Source organism: Castanea sativa, chromosome 3 (genome assembly GCF_040712315.1).
Source record: "Castanea sativa cultivar Marrone di Chiusa Pesio chromosome 3, ASM4071231v1".
NCBI classification, from domain to species: domain Eukaryota; kingdom Viridiplantae; phylum Streptophyta; class Magnoliopsida; order Fagales; family Fagaceae; genus Castanea; species Castanea sativa.
In genome coordinates, this window is record NC_134015.1 from 17,156,767 (window position 1) to 17,176,450 (window position 19,684).

The window sequence follows — 19,684 nt, forward strand, 5'->3', positions numbered from 1 at the left end:
CTCTGTATGGAAAGGATCTCGTAAAATACGCGCATTCATGAGATCTTTTCTATAAGAAAATATTCCCCTTCACCAAGGAACCAAGGTTGGTTCCCTACTACTATAAAAGCCCTAAACCCTCAGAAACCAAGGTACGCATAATTCACCCAACTCTAGCACTCTAGAGTTGTGACAGTCTTCAAACTTAACATTCGGAGGGTATTTGGCCGGTACCACACTGGTACTCTCTTGAGGTCTTCTTTTTCGGTGTTGTTTTGAGCACATGAGGACTATGTAGTTTACTGACGATTTCCAGCATCATCAATGATGGAAGAAATTGACGTGTCAAACGAAACAGTAAACAACTATTTTTCATACAACATCAATTGGCATATGACATGTTAATTTCTTTTTAAAATCAAATTAAAATCTGCACACGCTAAAATCATTATCATCTCACTAATCTCTCTCTCTCTCTCTCTCTCTCTCTCTCTCTCTCTCTCTCTCTCTCTCATCACTAGTCAATATCGTTGCCATCTCTTTACCCAAAAAAGAATCAACTTGCAATATTTTCTTAATTCTTTTAGATTCTTGGCAGCTAAACACATCTAAAATAACTTATAATTGCTAGCCACCATGATCTACTTATAAAACTATACATCTGATTCTAAAACCCAAATCAAAGCACAAATGACTTCTTAATTTTTGTGTTTCTAGTTTGTTTCGTGTATGTAGCTCGGCTAGGATGAGAGCCTCTGAATAAATAAAAATCATCAACAACAGAGCAAGAGCAAGAGAAAAAGGAGAACAAGAGGCAAAAAAAAAAAAAAAAAACCATAAAAGGTTGATATTATCAGTTATCCCACGGCTCTTTTTATGAAATTTCACTTGGGTTTTCTCTCACAAGAGCCTCTGAATTGAAAAATAGAAAGAAAATAGCAAGAGAAAAAAGACAACAAGAGCAAAAACCTCAAAAGTTTGAAAATTTTCTGCTCAAAGAAGCAAACCCAATAAAATTTCCACACCTCATGGCTCTAAGTGAAACTTCAGATGTGTTTTTGTATAGATTGGGGAAGAGCCTCTGATTTGAAAATTAATGAATAAGAAATAGGCAACAGTACAAAGGGAAACAGATTTTCCACATCTCCCCCCCAAAAATAAAGAGAAAGATATTGTGATGGATGAAAAGGCGTGACTTCTTCACCAATGACAACTGAATCTTTGCAAACCATTGTATATCATAAATAGAAATCCGGTTGCTCTCTATTCTTTTTTTTAGAAAAGGTTGCTCTCTATTTTGATTCTACAAGAAAAAACATTGAATTAAACATTTTCAATTGACCAAATATATTTTTCCATTGACTCTTTTTTTTTTTTATACAACCAAACGCTGGAAAACACGAAAAATTACTTTTAGACAATTTTTCATCGAAACAAACAGAGCGCTAGTTACAAGCTATTGAGAGTATAACGTGTGTGTTTGGTAAAAATTATTTTTGCTAATTTATTTTAGTATTCAGTTTAATTTTTGGTACTATTCATAGGTCTCACTGCACTTTTTGGTATTATTCATGAGTCTCACTGTACTATTTTAGCTAACTTTTACCTTTATCTACAGTACTTTCAGCAAAAAAATTTCAAATTTCGGAGTACTAGTCACAATCACTGGTCTGGTTGAGTTGAGGCTTGAAATGTTCTTGAGCCAACAACATTCCTTCTAGCTAGAATGTATTGCACCAAAGACCATCATAAGGGTAGAGATCAAACACTGAGCATCATTTCTTTTTGAGATCGTTGACATGATCTCTTTGATTTTGTTATGAATTTTTGGACCATGATTCATTTTGGAAGAAGACGATTCTATCGGTAGGAAACAAAGCTTGTCGAAATGAAATATATTTAAAATGCATACTGATGAACCAGAAATTTATGGTCGTCATTATACACAGATCATCATTCACCCAGAGAAGAAGTTACGCATTTATTACGATCATTGATGATAAAACGTAACTGGTGGAACAACAGTCACAAAATGATCTGTGACCTCTAAACAAAGATTCTGTAACACACTAGCCGTTGAGCATAAATGCAGCACATCATTGCCCATTAATGAGGCATACAACTATAAAAGAGAAGATAACATAAGCTAAAGGGACACACAAATACTCTACGAAATCACTCTCTACTCATTTTCTCTCTAGAATCTTTCTCCCTTACTGACTTAAGTATCGGAGGCGGTTTGGCTGACGCCACACCGGCGTGTTACTCTTCCACTTAGTTCATTTTGTAAGTTTCTCATCTACAAAGACGACCTCATTCGCAGCATCGTCCATCCGCTACGACGAAGAGCTCAGCTATTGATTTTTTGCATCATCAATTTGGCGCCGTCTATGGGAAGCGCTAATCATTCAAGCCATCTTTCCCAGTGACAAAAGAGTTCCTCGAAGTACGAGATGGAAGCAAAGACTGGACCATAACCAGATGTCGTGCAACAACAACAAATTCGAGCCCTTTTGGCCAATGCGGAAGAGCTAACTCGCCCAAATGAAGAATTGTGAAAGACAATGGAATCTCAAAACTTGGAACGTCGGCGAACAAGTGAAAACCAAAATGAAGAAGAATCAAACTCTCAAGCCAATAGATGAGACAAACTTCAGAAGAAGATTCCACTAGGGTGGAGAATGAATTTCGCAATATGAGGAAAGAGATGGATGAGCTAAAAAGTGCTATGAAGGACAAAGGTGGAGAAAATCTAGATGGGATGATTCAAAGGACGGACTCACCATTCACCAATGAAATGCTGAACCACCCCCTCCCACCAAAATTCTGTCTCCCACAATTGGAGTCATATGACAATTCCAAGGATCCCTTGGATCACATTGAATCATTCAAGACGCTGATGCTATTATAGATGACCCTAGATGAAGTGATGTGTAGGACATTCCCAACAACTCTGAAGGGAGCAGTTAGAGTATGGTTCAGCAAGATACCCCTAGGAACCATTGTAGACTTTGAACAACTCTGCAAGGTTTTGTTCGTCACTTCATTGGGGGGCAAAGACACAAAATGCCAACCAGCCATCTTTTCAACATCCAACAAGCAGAAGGAAAATCACTAAGGCAGTACATCACTCGATTCAATAAGAAGCTGCTGCAGGTAGACGAAGCTGAAGATCAAGTCATCCTTACAGCCTTCCAAGCAAGATTGCTACCAGGAGATTTCTTCTTCTCAATCACTAAAAGTCCACCAAAAACAGGAGTGGAGTTGCTCTGTAAAGCTCAGAAGTACATGAATGCAAAGGATGCAGTGCTCGCAAAGGAGATGAAATGGAAAAGGAAGAGAGATGAAGGAACAAACAACAATCGAGATAATAAGAAGGAGACACGAAGTGGTGGATAGACCACAGGGAAAAAGAAGGAGCTTCCAGACAAGAAACCCAAGTTCACCAACTTCACTCCCCAAATAATACCAATTGAGCAAGTCCTTATGCAAATAAGAAACGATCCTTCCCTGCAATGGCTGAAGCCAATTAGCATTCCAGTAGAAAAAAGAGATAAGTGCAAGTACTATAGATTCCACCAGGGCCACGGGCATCGTATTGATAAGTGTAGGCATTTGAAAGACCAGGTGGAGACTTTAATTCAATAAGGGAAGTTGCAGAAGTACGTCAAAAAGACGAAGCCACACAGGTACCAATGGAAGGACGACTAAGACAGAATCCGGAGATAGAGGATACCAAACCCCCTACAGGAGAAATAAAGACGATCTTGGGAGGAATAACAACAGGCAAAACATTGAAATCCCTGAAAAAGGCACAGGGAAGGGAGATAAATAGCGTCCATTCACGGCTCCCTCCAATGAAGATGCCAAGGAATGACGAACCCGATATTGTCTTCTTAGAAAAAGACGATCGAGGCATCAGGCAACCCCATGACGATCCACTTGTAATCATGCTCAGAGTAGAAGAGTTCAACATCCACCGAGTACTCATTGACAATGGAAGTTCAGCAGATATCATCTATTTGCCTGCGTTTCAAAAAATGAAGTTGGATAAGAAGAGGATCAGGCCTTTCACCTCGCCTTTAGTAAGCTTCACAAGGGATAGAATCGTCCCTAGAGGCATCATCACTCTAACTATGATTGCAGGAACTTATCCGGCACAAGTCACCAAGGAAATTGATTTCCTCATAGTTGATTGCCCTTCAACATACAACATCATCTTGGGAAGACCTGCACTCAACAAACTAAGAGTAGCAACGTCAACATATTACTTGAAAGTGAAGTTTCCAACAGCCCATAGAGTAGGAGAAATCAGAGGAGACCAAGTTATGGCAAAAGAGTGCTATCAAGTTGCCTTAGCATCTAAAAAGAACCACACATGTGTGATCAACGAACCAAAGCCCATTCCCAAACCGTCAGAAACACCACAAGAAGTTGAGATCGTCCCAGGAGATTTGACGAAGGTATTGAAGATTGGAAGGACACTTCCAACTTCATAGAAAGAGAAAATGATCTCCTTCTCGAAGGCAAACCAAGACGTTTTCACCTGGAAACACCAGGATATGCCCAGCATTGACAGGAAGATCATACATCATCGTCTCAATGTCAACCCAGAATGTAAACCTGTACAGCAGAACCGAAGAGTATTTGCACCAGAACCCAAGAAAGTTGTAATTGAAGAAGTAGAGAAACTACTAGAAGCTGATTTCATTAGAGAAGTCTTCTATCCAAATTGGCTAGCAAACGTGATGATGGTAAAGAAGAGCAATGGCAAGTGGAGAATGTCTGTTGACTTCACAGACCTGAATAAAGCCTGTCCAAAAGATAGCTTCCCCTTGCCAAGGATTGATTAGCTGGTAGACTCAACTGCTAAACACAAGCTCTTGAGTTTCATGGATGCATTTTCTAGATACAACCAAATTCTTATGGATGAAGATGATTACAGAAGACCTCGTTCGTCACCAACCAAGGGTTATACTGCTACAAAGTTATGCCCTTTGGACTGAAGAACACAGGAGCCACCCACCAAAGATTGGTGAACCGTATGTTCTCTCACTAGATTGGGAGGAATTTGGAGGTTTACGTGGATGATATGCTGGTAAAAATCAAAGACAAAGCCAACCACTTAGACGATCTAAAAGAGACCTTCAGCACACTACGTAAGTACAATATGAAATTAAACCCTGCAAAGTGTGTTTTTGCTGTTACTTCAAGAAAGTTCTTGGGATTCATGGTGTCCCAATGAGGTATAAAGGCAAATCCAGATAAAGTGAAGGCAATAATTTAGGTCAGATCACCAAAGACAGTGAAGGAGGTGCAAAGCTTGACAAGAAAGGTTGCAACCCTAAACAAATTCATCTCTAGGGCAATGGACAAGTGCATACCATTCTTCAAGGTATTAAAAAAAGTTTTTCAATGGACTGACAAATGCGAGGAAGCCTTGGCCAAGTTAAAAGAGTACCTGACGAAGCCACCTCTACTAAGCCCCTCAGTGATGGGAGAGAAGTTGTACCTCTATTTAGCAGTATCCAACACTGCAGTAAGTTCAACACTAATCATAGAAGAAGGGAGCGTACAAAAGCCCATCTATTTCACTAGCCAGGCATTCCAAGGTGCAGAGGAAAATTACCCAAAGATGGAAAAGATAGTTTTTGCATTATTGGTTGCCTCCAAGAAGTTTCGTCCTTATTTCCAAGCACACCCCATCGTCTTCATGACAAAAAAATCTATAAGTAAGATGATAAACAAGATAGATGTAGCAGGATGAGTCATTCAATGGGTAATTGATTTAGGTTAATTCGACATTGAAAATCGGCCCCGAGCAGCAATTGAAGCCTAGGTGCTAGCAGGCTTCATTGCAGAATTCACTTACCCCTATAAGGAAGAAGAACCTCCCGTAGAAACATGGACGGTTCAAACAGATGGGTCTGCCAACAAAAAAGTTGGAGGAGCAGGAGTAGTGCTCATATCTCAAGAAAAAGAAACATTGAAGTATGCAGTCGGATTACAGTTCCCAACAACAAATAATGTGGCAGAGTACGAAGCATTGCTAACAGGGCTAAGTCTAGCAGAGGCTCTAGGAGCAAAGAACCTTATCTTCCAAGTCGATTCTTAGCTGATAATTGGACAAGTGAAAGGAGATTATGAAGCCAAAGAAGAAAGGATGCAGAAGTACTTGAAGATTGTCCAACGACTCTTGCAGTACTTTTACAATCTAGACTTTGTGCAAATCCCTCGAGCCAAAAATGCAGAAGCTAACTTTTTAGCAAGATTGGCCTCATCAGACGATTACAATGCGACCTCCGACCTATGTGTAGAGATAAGGGGGCAACCAAGCACAATAGGTGAGCAAGTTCTGAAGATAAAAGAACAAGATAAGTGGATGACTCCCATCGTCCGTTACTTGAAAAAAGGATGGCTCCCTGAAGATAAGATAGAAGCAAGGAAGATACAGATTGACGACGTTCTGTATAGACGAGGATATTCACTCCCATATCTAAGATGCACCAATTCAAAAGAAGAAGATTATGTGCTCCGCGTGATACACGAAGGAATCTGTGGAAACCAAGCTGGGGTGAGATCCTTAGCAGGAAAGGTGCTCAGAGTAGGATATTAATGGCCAACCCTGTAGAAAGACGCGTACAACATCGTCAGAGCATGCTACAAGTGTTAATGCTTCGTAAATCTCCAGAAGAAACCAGGAGAGACGATGACACCCATATCCTCACTGTGGCCCTTTGCCCAATGCTGAATTGATATCATGGGTCCATTCCCTTTAGGGAAGAAACAACTTAGATTTTTTATTGTTGCAATCGATTACTTCACAAAATGGATAGAAGCAGAACCAGTGACGACGATAACAAATGCTAAAGTCACAAACATCATCTGCAGGTTTGGAGTCCCACGAGTTATAATATCAGACAATGGAAAGTAGTTCAACAATCCCAAGTTTTGAAAATTTTGCCAAGACGTAGGAGTCAAGAATCACTACTCTTCTCCAAGACACCCTCAGTCCAACAACCAGACAAAAGTGACGAACAGAAGCTTGCTCAAAATTATCAAAACTAGGCTTGAGGGGGCAAAGGGGGCATGGCCTAAAGAACTACAAAATGTCCTTTGGGCATATAGGACGACCACAAGAGCCCCACCAGGAGAAACACCATTCAAACTGACGTTCGGCACTGAGGCCGTCATACTAGTGGAAGTAGGACTGATGAGCTTCCAAGTCAAAACAAATGAAGACCAGAAGAATCAGCAAGAGCTTAGCAACAACCTGAACCTAGTTGATGAAGTTAGAGAAGAAGTTATGAAGCGAATGGCCAAACACAAGGAAGCAATGACCAAATACTATAACAGAAAGGTTAAAGTAAGAAGGTTCAACATAGGAGACCTCGTTCTTAGAAAGGTATCACAAGCAACAAAGGACCCATCACAAGGAAAACTAGGACCAATCTGGGAACGTTTGTTATTCCAGAAAAGGCTCCTACTACATGAAATATTTATATAGCCAAGAACTGCCTCAACCATGGAACATAGAACACTTAAAGAAATACTACCAGTAAGGAATGCTTTACATTTTCAAGTTGCCTAATCTTCATATCAATATGTATGACAACCATTACTTTCGTCATTCATGAGGTCAATAATACATGAAAGCATTATCTATGCGTATTTATCAATGATTATCCATGACTTGTCAAAACATGTACAATACATATTTATCAATGATTATCCATGATCTATCACTATCAAAATGTGTGCAACGCTTAAGAGTCGTCCTAGAGAGACGTCTTAAGGATCTACGTCATTAAAATTTCAAATTAAAAGCTATTCGTGCATAGCCAACGGCATCATAGCCATTGAAGATGTTGATACACAACTACCAAAGTCGACTAAATCAGAGTTGTTCAAACACAACCAATATAATCGTCATTCAAGACAAAAACAAAAAATGGTTAACCTAAAAGACGCTCCAATACCACGACTCTAAGTCACGAGTAGAGTGCAACATCGTCATTCAAACATGACTCAATGAAAAGATGTTCAAACACAGCTAAAAAATACTAAGTTGTTTAAACACAACTAAGATCATCATTCAAAAATGACTCAATAAAAAGCTGTTCAAACATAGCTAAAAAATAATAAGTTGTTCAAACACAGCTAAGATCATCATTCAAACATGACTCAATAAAAAGCTATTCAAACAGAGCTAAAAAATACTAAGTTGTTGAAACACAACTAAGATCGTCCTTTAGACATGACTTAATAAAAATCTGTTCAAACACAGCTAAAAATACTAAATTGTTCAAACACAACTAAGATCGTCATTCGAACATGACTCAATAAAAGTTGTTCAAACACAGCTAAAAAAAACTAAGTTGTTTAAACACAACTAAGATCGTCATTCAAACATGACTCAATAAAAAGCTGTTCAAGCACAGCTAAAAATACTAAGTTGTTAGAACACAACCAAGATTGTTGCTAAGCTGTTCAAATACAGCTAGGAATCACTAGTCAAATATGACTCAATAAAAAAATCATTCCAACGCAACTGAAGGTAAAAAGTTGTTCATATACAAGCTAAGTATGAAAAAGCTGCTCAAATGCAAAACTAAACATAAAAGTTGTCTCAACACAACTAACATTGTCATAAAGTGTTGTCCAAGCATAAAAGAGTTGTATATTACAGCTAAAAGCAGGAAATCGATAAACCTATCTATCGTCATCAAAGAAATTGTTTAGTTGCCCAAAACAAGGGGCCCAAAGAGAAATATTGTTCTTGCCTTACAAAGAAATAAAAACTGGAAAAAAAAATAGAGGAAGAAGACAAAAGGAAAGAAGCACTTACTCTTTTTTAATACTTCTAAATCCTTTTGAACCTTAGTAGACGATTCCAAGCCCGAAAAGTGAAGAAGTAAAGATTGAGGAGAAACGAGCTCGTCAAAATCTTTGACGGACTCCAAGCACTCCTTCACTCTTTCAGCTCAACACTGATACCTCTTCTTTAGACGAGGACATTGGGAAACTACAAACAGAAACACAACTAGGTTACTTGTCATCATCACTCATAAAAGAAGGGAAAAACAACTGGAAGACAAGAAAGACACACCAAACAAAGGAACTCCCCAAATACGAAAAAACTTGGGGGCTTCGTCCAGGTCTTCACCTGGGACGAACTCCCAACCACTTCCAGAGATAAAAAAGAAATTTGACTTCCAATTTCAAAGAGACTATGGGTGATTGAGATTTAACCTAGAAGCCCTATCCCATCGCTTAAACTCATAATAGCCAGGGTCCTTTAATTTCCTCAAACAATAAAAATGGAGGAATTCGTCCCTCCTAATGACATCACCATCATTGGCAGACATCCATACCACCGTGCAAGAGACGATGATCCGCCAATAGTTAGGCACCAACTGTGCCGGAGCAAGATGCAAATAAGAAAAAAGTTCCCTAACAAAGGGATAAACAGGGAAACGAAGGCCACTGGTAAAGTCGGCCTCGTAAAAGCAAACCTCATTAGCATTCGAGTGACAAGCCCTCTCTTCGTCACTCGAGCTCCTAATTTTTACAAAATCAGGGAACTGAAATTTGTTCCTGGTTCGCTACTCGTCCTTTCCCATAAGGGAACACAAAAGTTTCCAGGCTTTATATAGGGTGGAAATAGAAGTGGCCTCCAAGACCACGCGATTGTGAGATGAGGATAACCCCATCTCCAGGTCACTAGACCTTACCTTAGACATCTTCAACAACCTAGCTACTTCAACAGAATGGGAAACTAAAGGAAACAAAAAAGAAAGGACAGAGGTATACGAACAATCCTCCTCTATGAAGGAACTGATCCTCTCAAGACGCGCTCCCCCTTTACGGACTCAAGTAAACTACCTAAGTGAGCAAAACAAGTGAACATCTTCGCACGTCGAACACATCCTAGTCGTACATGTGGCACCCAACCACCCAGACATCAAATCATCATAAATGCGCAGCACATGAAATATGAAGCGTCAAATGAATTTGTTCTTATCTCGTCTAAAAGACGAGAAAACGAACATAGGGGCAGCTGATGAACCAAAAATCCATGGTCGCCATTATACAAAGATCGTCATTCACCCAGAGAAGATGTTATGCATTTATTACGATCATTGATGACAAAACATGACTGAAGGAGCAACGGTCACAAAATGAGCTATGACCTCTAAATAAAGATTCTGTAATGCACTAGCTGTTGAGCATAAATGCAACACATCATTGCCCATTAATGAGGCATACAACTATAAAAGAGAAGATAACACAAGCTAAAAGGACACACAAATACTCTACGAAATCACTCTCTACTCATTTTCTCTCTAGAATCTTTCTCCCTTACTGACTTAAGCATCAAAGGCGGTTTTACTAACACCACACCGGCGTGTTACTCTTCCACTCAGTTCATTTTACAAGTTTCTTATCTACAAAGACGACCTCATTCATAGCATCATCCATCCGCTATGATGAAGAGCTCAACTGTTGATATTTTGCATCATCATATACTTTAATGGTAAAGAATGTAGATTTCATCGCTTTAAGCCCCTTATTTCAAGACTATTGGATAAGGTCACTAAAGGTTTCCGCCGTCCCCATTCAAAGCAAAGTTAAATGTCATTTGAAAAATAGCCTCATGTCTTGCCTGCCACTACTTAGACATAACGAAAAATGGCTATTGACGTAATGAGTAGCATCAATTCTACGATTAAACCTGTTTCCTTAAGGGTTAGCGGTAAACCCCAGATTGTTTTTTCGTTAGGATTTTCACTTCTTAACCATATTCTTTTTGTTCTTTACTTTTCGCACTTGTTTATTTAGCAATATTGGTTTGCAGTGTGATTAACCAAAACTGAAATTGAATATCATAATTGATTAATTAAGCTGTTGGGAATAAAATTGGTTAAAAGTTAACAACTGGGATATAAATTTCCAACAGCCCAAAATCTACCAAGTAAATATCTAATATATGATTCAATGCATGTCTACAAAAACACACACTAAAAAAAAATCTAATTCAATCAAATCCACACAATTTGAAGTATTACAAATATAATACAAAGAAACTTGTAGTTGAATTGGATTGTTTGTTTTCCGTTAAGAGGAAAATTATACTTGTTAGTTTTGGGCCCCTAAACAAATAGTGTTTAACCAATTTTAAGAACAAGTAGTTACTTGGATCAAATTATGAACGCCCTTAAGTTAAAAAATTTATCAAACATATCATGTAGAGTGGGAAAATAAATGACACAAGCTATATGACCTACACTACAAGAAAAATGCTTATTAGTGACCAAGAATTTTTGACGGACCCAAAGACACCTCTCAAAAAATCTTATTTGTGATGGCAAAATAAAGCTCTCACAAATACTTGGTATAATGTGAAATATTTGTGACCAATAAAAAAAGCTGTCGCAATTATGTGTTATAGCCATCACAAATACTCATATTTTGGAGGGATATTTTCCCTCCATATTATTTGTGAATGATAATTAAAAATCTCTAGCAAAACGTGTATTATTTGTGACGGTTAAAAAAAATCATCACTAATACTAAATTATTTGCAAGGGCTAGGATCAACCTTCACAAATAAATCATTGAAATGTCAAACATTTTGGAGGGAAATGTTTCCACCAAATTATTTCCGAGGGAAAATAAAAATCCCTTGCAAAAAGTTTATTTTTTGTGTGGGTTAAAAATATGTCTTTACTAATACTAAATTATTTGCAAGGGCCACGATTAACCTTCGCAAAAAATCATTAAAATATTAATTTTTTTTTGGAGATAAAAGTTATTCTAAAATTCAAAGAAAAATAAAAAGAAACGCATAAACATATAGCACTTTGTATTCTTTAGATGAACCTTTGTTTATAGTCTAAAAAAAAATTTATATACATCCTATATAAGAAAGGTCTGTCCTTAATTTCTAAACAATTGTATGCATAAAAAAATGATAGCACTTTCAACTTCAAACTGGTAGCCTAAAATTCAAGAATTCTAACCTTTTGCACTCTCTCTCTCTCTCTCTCTCTCTCTCTCAAAAGTGAATAAAAATTTCTTCCCATTAAAATAATGCATAAAAGATGATTTCATAATTCAAATAGTAAATTACATCCGATTGGCAGGAAAATTGGTATGTATATTAAGAACATATAGAACATGTAATCCAATGGTTGGATTTTCAAAATATGAATTCAATAATAAGTTATTGGGTGATGTAATATCTTTTAGAGTTACAACACGTGTAACTTGAACCCAACTCTATATTTCTTAATTCGATGTGAATTTTGACAAATCTACCGTTAGATTATATTATCTTTATATATTTTTTATGCTTATAAAATTTCAAGGTGATCAAATATTAATTGTCATGTTATCAATCAATTGTTTAAATTTAAGTTTTTGAAGTTTAAAATAATGCATAAAAGATGAGTTTATTAATCAAATGGTAAATTACATCCGATTGGCATAAAACTTGGCATGCATGTTAAGAACATATAGTGCATGTAATCCAACGGTTGGATTTTCAAAATATGAACTCAATAATAAGTTATTGCGTGGTATAATAGTTTTTAGAATTACGTCAGGTGTAACTTGAACTCAACCCTATATTTCTTAATTCGAAGTAAATTTTGACAAATCTACCATTAGATTATATTATCTTCGTATATTTTTCATACTTACAAAATTTCAAGGTGATCAAAGATCAATAGTCATGTCATCAATCAATTGTCTACATTCAAGTTTTAGTAGTTTAAAATAATGCATAAAAGATGAGTTCATAGATCAAATGGTAAATTATATCCGATTGGCATGAAAATTGGCATGCATGTTAAGAACATATAGAACATTTAATCCAACGGTTCGATTTTTAAACTATGAATTCAATAATAAGTTATTTGGTAGTGTAACATTTTTTAGAATTACATCAGGTATAACTTGAACCCAACCCTATATTTCTTAATTCAATGTGAATTTTAACAAATCTACCGTTAGATCACATTATCTTTATATATTTTTCATGCTTATAAAATTTCAAGGTGATCAAATATTAATTTTCATGTTATCAATCAATTGTTTAAATTCAAGTTTTTGTAATTTAAAATAATGCATAAATGATGAGTTTATTGATCAAATGGTAAATTACATCCAATTGGCATGAAACTTTGCATGCATGTTAAGAACATATAGAGCATGTAATCCAATGGTTGGATTTTCAAAATATGAATTCAATAAGTTATTGGGTGGTGTAACATTTTTTAGAATTACGTCAGGTGTAACTTGAACTCAACTCTATATTTTTTAATTCGAAGTGAATTTTGACAAATCTACCATTAGATTATATTTTCTTCGTATATTTTTTATACTTACAAACTTTTAAGGTAATTAAAGATCAATAGTCATGTCATTAATCAATTGTCTAGATTCAAGTTTCTGTAGTTTAAAATATTGCATAAAAGATGACTTTAAAGAGTAAATAGTACATAACATCTGATTGGCATGAAAATTGGCATGCATATTAAGAACATATAGAATATGTGATCCAACAGTTAGAGTTTCAAAATATGAATTCAATAATAAGTTATTGGGTGATATAACATTTTTTAGAGTTACATTAGGTGTAACTTGAACCCAGCCCTATATTTTTTAATTCGATGTGAATTTTGACAAATCTATCATTAGATTATATTATCTTCATATATTTTTCATGCTTACAAAATTTCAAGGCGATTAAAGGTTAATAGCTATGTCATCAATCACTTGTTTAAATTCAAGTTTTTGTAGTTTAAAATAATGCATAGAAGATGAGTTTATAGATCAAATGGTAAATTACATCCGATTGGTAGACTATGAATAGTTAACCATTACTTACACATTGGATCTATAATTGTTTTTCACTAATCACATTTTACCATGTCCCAATTATGACAAGCAAGTATAAAATTTTGTGTTCCTAGAGTCTTACATCAGACTTCACCTCATCAATAAATAACCCCAAAGTCCCAAACCCAAGATATTACTCTATTCAACATAAGCATGGTTCAACCTTGGAACTATAGTGTCAGTAAAGTTCAGAAGATTTCGATATCTTGTGGTCCTTTTTTACCCAATAAACCCACTCTTTGTCCTCATTTACTTTTATTTTACTTTTCCAATTCAAAACTTCAGTTTAAGTTTAAAATCATATGGTATGTCCAACAGCTTCTCCATATTTTTGTATTGTTTGGACAGTAAATAGTGACATTTAACTTTTACCTACCTACTTTTTCAAATACATATTTTAATAGATTCTTTATCATTTCTCTATCTCATTTAAATATTATTTCTTCTTTCATTATTTATTTATTATTTATTCTTTTTTTAGCAAATATATTTTTCAATGAGAAGTGTTACGTCCACAACATTTTTCGCAATACTTTCACAACAAAATTTATGTGAAAAGTTGTTACTAGTTCTAATTTAAACCCACAACTGAAATTATTTTTTACTCGCCAATATTAACTAATAACAATTTGTTACTTAAAATTTATTATAAAAATATTGTGGTAGCATTTCACAATTAGGGTTTTTTATTCTTTATATAATTTTTTAGCTCTTTCATTTCATGTTCATCCATACGTTTCATTTCTTTTTTTCTTTTCTTTTTTCTTGTTTTTCTCCTCCACACACACATGTCTAATGTCCTATCTCTATCACCCCCTTCTTTTATTTTCTTTTTCTCCCTCATTCAAGAATGTTCCAACTCTCATTCTCTCTTTCTTTCTCTAGCTCTCAATTTAAAGGTTGTTTCTTTCTTTCTTGTGCTTCCTTTTTTTTCACTCAATATTTTAGCGCCCAACATATCTGATAACCCTTTTTCTTGCTCTACGCCTCCACTGCCTCCCTCTAGCTCATAGAGAAAACCTTGATTGAGAGAACTTGTAAGGTAAGTGAATGGTCTTCACTGGATTGTCCTTCATGAATGCCTCTTGTTTTTCATTAGATTCTTCTATTCCTTTTGTATTCATTATCTCACTCCCCTTTTCTTTTCTTTTTGCTTTTTTTTGTGTGTGTGCGTGATGTAGCAAGTCTGTGTGATCTCAGATTTAGGGAAGTATTTCATAATTTTAGGGACCCAATCACTCAAAGGTACGGGTCTTTTCCTTTTTTTCTTTGTTCATGGATTATTCCGAAATTGCTTGAAGTTTGCTATGTATTTTGCGTTGACTCTGGGTTTATTCAGAATGGGTATTTTTTGTGTGTATGGTTTAGGATTTTGGGGTTTTGGGTTTGCTTTGGCCGTGTTGTTATGCTTGTGGGCTCTACGGTGTTGGGTTTGTGTGTGTCTTGCATTCCTGTTTTCTCCCCTGTTTAAGTGTTACCTCCCCTGTTGTTGCTGGTTGTTGTGATTTGAATGTAACAGCATATGTGGTTTGAAAAAATTGTTGATGTTTTGTGTTTGTAGTTATTGTTGTCGTTGGTTGTTGTTTAGAATGGTTTGAATTAACAGTATATGTGATTCGAATTAAAGAGATTTTGCTTTTTTTAAAATTAAAAAAAAAAAAAAACTCAGGATCCCAATCTGTTTTGTGTAGCCGTGTGTGTATGTTAACAAAAAATTATTGACTTACTACAGTCAGCAATTTATTTATTTATTTATTTTTAGAAACCGTTTTGTAAGCAAGTTTGTGAATAGCTGAATGATGGAGGCAAATCTAAAATAGGGACACAAGTTGTTTGATGTTAAGGTTGTACACAGTTTATTATAAAGCAGCACTAAAGCTATTTGATGTAATGCTTCATTCAAATAACATTAAAAAAAAAATTATAAGATGATTAATTGTTAGGAGTGTCTAGTTGTATGTGTGTGTAGGGTACTGATGGGCAGTGTGTGTGGTGCTAATGAGACATGTGTGTGTTGCTGCATGGGGGGTGCTGCAGGGTGTGCTTGGGCTGCTAATGTGGGGGTGCATCTGCTGCTAATGGGGTATGCGTGCACAGCTGATGTTAGGTGCGTGTGCCAGTGCAGCCTGAGTGTGTAATATGTCTTTGCTTCAGATAGTGGTTGTATTGAATAGCTAGCATTGTATACTTGTATTTTAGTATAGATACACATGTATTACTTGTAGTGGTGATGTGTTTACATCATGCTTGTGTGGCATATGAGAGTTAGTTGATATAGTTAGTTAGTTGGAGGGAATGGGCTGGCAAGGTAGTTACACAGCTGGCTTGGAGTTAGTTACTGAGAGATATTAGAAAAGGAAGATGTTTTGAAAAACTCACTGTTCAAAAAAAAAAAAATTTCGTTATTTATCTTTTAGTTAAAATCTTTAACACTTAATCTTCTTCTTTTTTTAATTATTGCTTAATTTTAATATTTAATGCTTACCCCTAAAGCATAATCCCCTTTTTTCTACATTATCTACTACACCTTCAATTTACCACTCTCTGCTAGATCCTAAAATTTCCCACACTTACCGTCAGTTTATGAGGTATTTTCCTTTCAGTTATCACTCTTTGTTCAACCCTAAAATCACTTACACTTACTGCTTGTTGATGAGGTATCTCTCTCACACACATGCATATTCTACTTTTTTGCTTCACTTTTTACAATTTCTTAAGAAAAGAAAAATATTCTCTCCCTTACTTTGGTGCAGCCGTAGAAGGATTAGGTGCAAATAGTAGGACAGTTAAGGAATTGAAGAAGTTACTTCCCTATCTTAGGTCTCATCTCGGTACACGACATGCTTGATTTTTGTAAATGTACACCACATATATTTGTTTTTTTTTTTTTTTTTTTTGTCTTCATCAACTATCATTTCCAATTCCAGCAATTTGGATTTTGGAGGCTATGAATAATTTTTTCATTGTATAAATTTAATTTTGAACCAAATGACAAATGGGTACTTTTTATTTTATTTTATTTTTTTTGTATATTAGAATAAACCGATATAATAATTAGTCATATATATCTATAATGATATTGATTGAAGCTATTTATTTATATTTGTTTTTATAATTAGTTTTTTTTTTTTATCTTGTATACAGGCAAATACAAACTTTTGTATCTTATTGAAAATATATTTATTGTGGTAATTTTCGGAACATTATAATGAATGCTAAATGCAAAAATTTTGTAGAGTTCTCTTATGTGAGTTTTAAATTTGTAAGGCTTGTAATGAGCTGAAAATCTATAGATTACTTGAAAAAGTTAACTAGGATGACGATGTTGACAACATATTTGTCCAATCTCAATTGTTTGGCTTGAGATTTGCTTTAGGTTCTGTTGATATTTCTATTTTGTGGCCAGATATGCGAATCCTTGATATTTCTATTTTACAAGACCCAATGTTAACTGTGCTAGTTATTTTTAAGAGTGCATAATTATACATGTGTTAGCAACCATTATTGTTGTTAGTTATATAATATGATGCTTTATAGGGATTAGATAAAATGTCCGTTGATAAATTTTGGATGTATCATTCTACTAGATATATTAATGGGGTTGAAAATTTTCTTGAGTATGCATTTAAACATTCAATAAATAAAGATATGAAAATCAATTATTTGTGTGTTGATTGTAGCAACAAGTATTGTTGGATTGAGGATAAGGTCTAGTATCATCTTATACTAGAGTCTCATCTTTTATTAGTGGGTCGTGTCTTTAACACAATCATATTTTATATTATATACTTTCATCATACTAATACTAACTAATAGTAGGTAGACGTGTCAAGGGCTTATAAAATAAAAAAATAAAAAAAAAGGTAGACATGGCAAGGGAAGGTAAAAGTAAAGGCAGAATCATCACACCAAAAACTACTCGAGAGATTACTATTCTTTTTTACCAAAAACTGAATGGAGCTTAGACGACTTTTAGTGAATACCCAAGATCTAAACTTGAAACTCTATATGCTTGCTATAGAGCTCAACATTTTAAGTATAAGCAACCAGATGAGGAAGTGAAGAAAGAATTTGTAGACTTGGTGAAACGCTGTTATTTTGATTGGATGTTTCACATTAAAAATCATATTTTTAAGAAGTACACAGAGAAAGAAGATCGTTATAAGAATGGTCCTTCCTTCATTCCTACACTCTTTTGGAAAAAGATGGTGGATAAATGGATGGATGGAGATTAGGGGGTGAGTATAAGTGAAATACATGTCATGAATTCTCTCTATCTCTCTTGCACTCTCTTTAACCATTATTTGTTATTATTTTTATAAAAGCTAATATTCTAGTGTATGAATTATGTTTAATGTTTTGTTTTGTTTTGTTTTTTTTAAGGATGGTACTAGTAGAGATGAAGAGGACAACTCAATCAATAACACGAGGGAGGTTGAAAACAGCTTGGGGGGTAACTCAGAGGAAGACTAGTATAGATCTTGTCATAATTCTAGTTGTTTAAGTTTAAAACAAGGTTTAATTTCAGGATTTCTTTGTATATTATATATTTTAAAGTTTGAACTTATATGAATTTTTATCTTTCAATTGATCAATTTTTAGTAATTATTGTACTATCGTAACATGATAGTTAAAAAATTTATATAAAATAATTAAAAATAAATAAATAAATAATAAAATATTTCAAAAATTATATAAAATATTATCACTGATGACATAAAAATTTGCTCATAAATAATTTTATAGTGATGACAAAGTCCCTTGTAATTATAGAATAGTGATGCCACTTAACCCCTTGCAAAAACATTTTAAGCGATTGCTTAATGTTGTCACTATTATTCCTAACTAATTGCGAGGGGTTAAAAGCCCTCACAAATAAATTTTAGTGACGACATTATTTGTCTCTAAAAAGTATATCGTTAATTTGAAATTCACAAATAACTAATTAGTATAAAGGTCCTCACAAATAATTGTTAACGACGACTACTCCCCCTCGCTAAAAATAAGTGATCGACTTTTCTCGTCCTTTGGTAATATATTTGCAAAGGCGGATTTGTTCAATAACGATAATAAATTTCCCTCGTAAATTATCTATTTGCGAAGGCATGGTCGCAAAATCTCTTTTAGCAATAAGACGGCCTTTGAGGGCCACATGCCCTCACTAATAGCCTTTTGCAACGATATTTGAATTTTTGCAAGGGCATTTTACCCTCGCTAGGAGACTCTTTTCTTGTAGTGCTAATTAATCCCGAGGTAACATTTTCACTATAAGTTAGAGATTTATAATCAAGAATAACAATTCATAGTAAATCTAACTTTAGTTACCAAACTGAGCTCTCAATCCCACAATAAACTGCTACAACATGATCCTCCAATTCATGCACCTCAAAATCCAATTGAAGCTTTATATCTCTAGTACACTTGATCACTAATGGTTGGCAACTTGATTCTGCGAGTTCAATGAGTATCTGTGTGATCTCCAATAGAAGCTTGAAAGAACAGAAGGTACAAAATCTCTTAAATCTCAAAAGAGTAGCTTCCAAGTCTTTGAAAATGTGCACTTGGGTTTCAATTAAATACTAAGTGTAGTTGGACTGACCCTAATCACTTACTGGGCTTTATGGGCTGAAATACAAATTTCGGAAATCTACTTTCAATCAGTCAAAATTTAGTTTCGATCAGTCAAAACTGTCAAATTATAATTCCTTGAATCTGACTTGTTAGCATCCTGAATATTGTCTAATCAAACCTATAGATACTATGATTTATATCTTGACTAGTTTATGTTCACGATATATAT

At 35.0% G+C, this 19,684-nt stretch overlaps 2 protein-coding genes and 1 long non-coding RNA gene across 3 annotated transcripts; all 3 read left to right on the plus strand.

The window, feature by feature from the left end:
• Positions 1 to 3,674: 3,674 nt before the first annotated feature.
• LOC142628612 (uncharacterized) lies at positions 3,675 to 4,478 on the plus strand. Its single transcript, XM_075802671.1, has one exon. The coding sequence runs from the start codon at positions 3,675 to 3,677 to the stop codon at positions 4,476 to 4,478; it is 804 nt and encodes a 267-aa protein (XP_075658786.1).
• Positions 4,479 to 6,142: 1,664 nt separating this feature from the next.
• Positions 6,143 to 6,595, plus strand: LOC142628613 (uncharacterized). Its single transcript, XM_075802672.1, has one exon. It carries the CDS (start codon positions 6,143 to 6,145, stop codon positions 6,593 to 6,595), a length of 453 nt encoding a protein of 150 aa, XP_075658787.1.
• Positions 6,596 to 14,807: 8,212 nt separating this feature from the next.
• LOC142627161 (uncharacterized) lies at positions 14,808 to 18,475 on the plus strand. The gene is made up of 3 exons (XR_012842773.1): positions 14,808 to 14,926; positions 15,066 to 15,129; positions 18,268 to 18,475. It is a non-coding gene; the product is annotated as an uncharacterized LOC142627161 (long non-coding RNA).
• The last annotated feature ends 1,209 nt before the right edge of the window (positions 18,476 to 19,684 follow it).

Excerpts from the sequence above, each read along its gene's own strand:
- LOC142628612 (XM_075802671.1), top strand. The coding sequence starts at position 3,675 with ATGGAAGGACGACTAAGACAGAATCCGGAGATAGAGGATACCAAACCC.
- LOC142628613 (XM_075802672.1), top strand. The coding sequence starts at position 6,143 with ATGCAGAAGTACTTGAAGATTGTCCAACGACTCTTGCAGTACTTTTAC.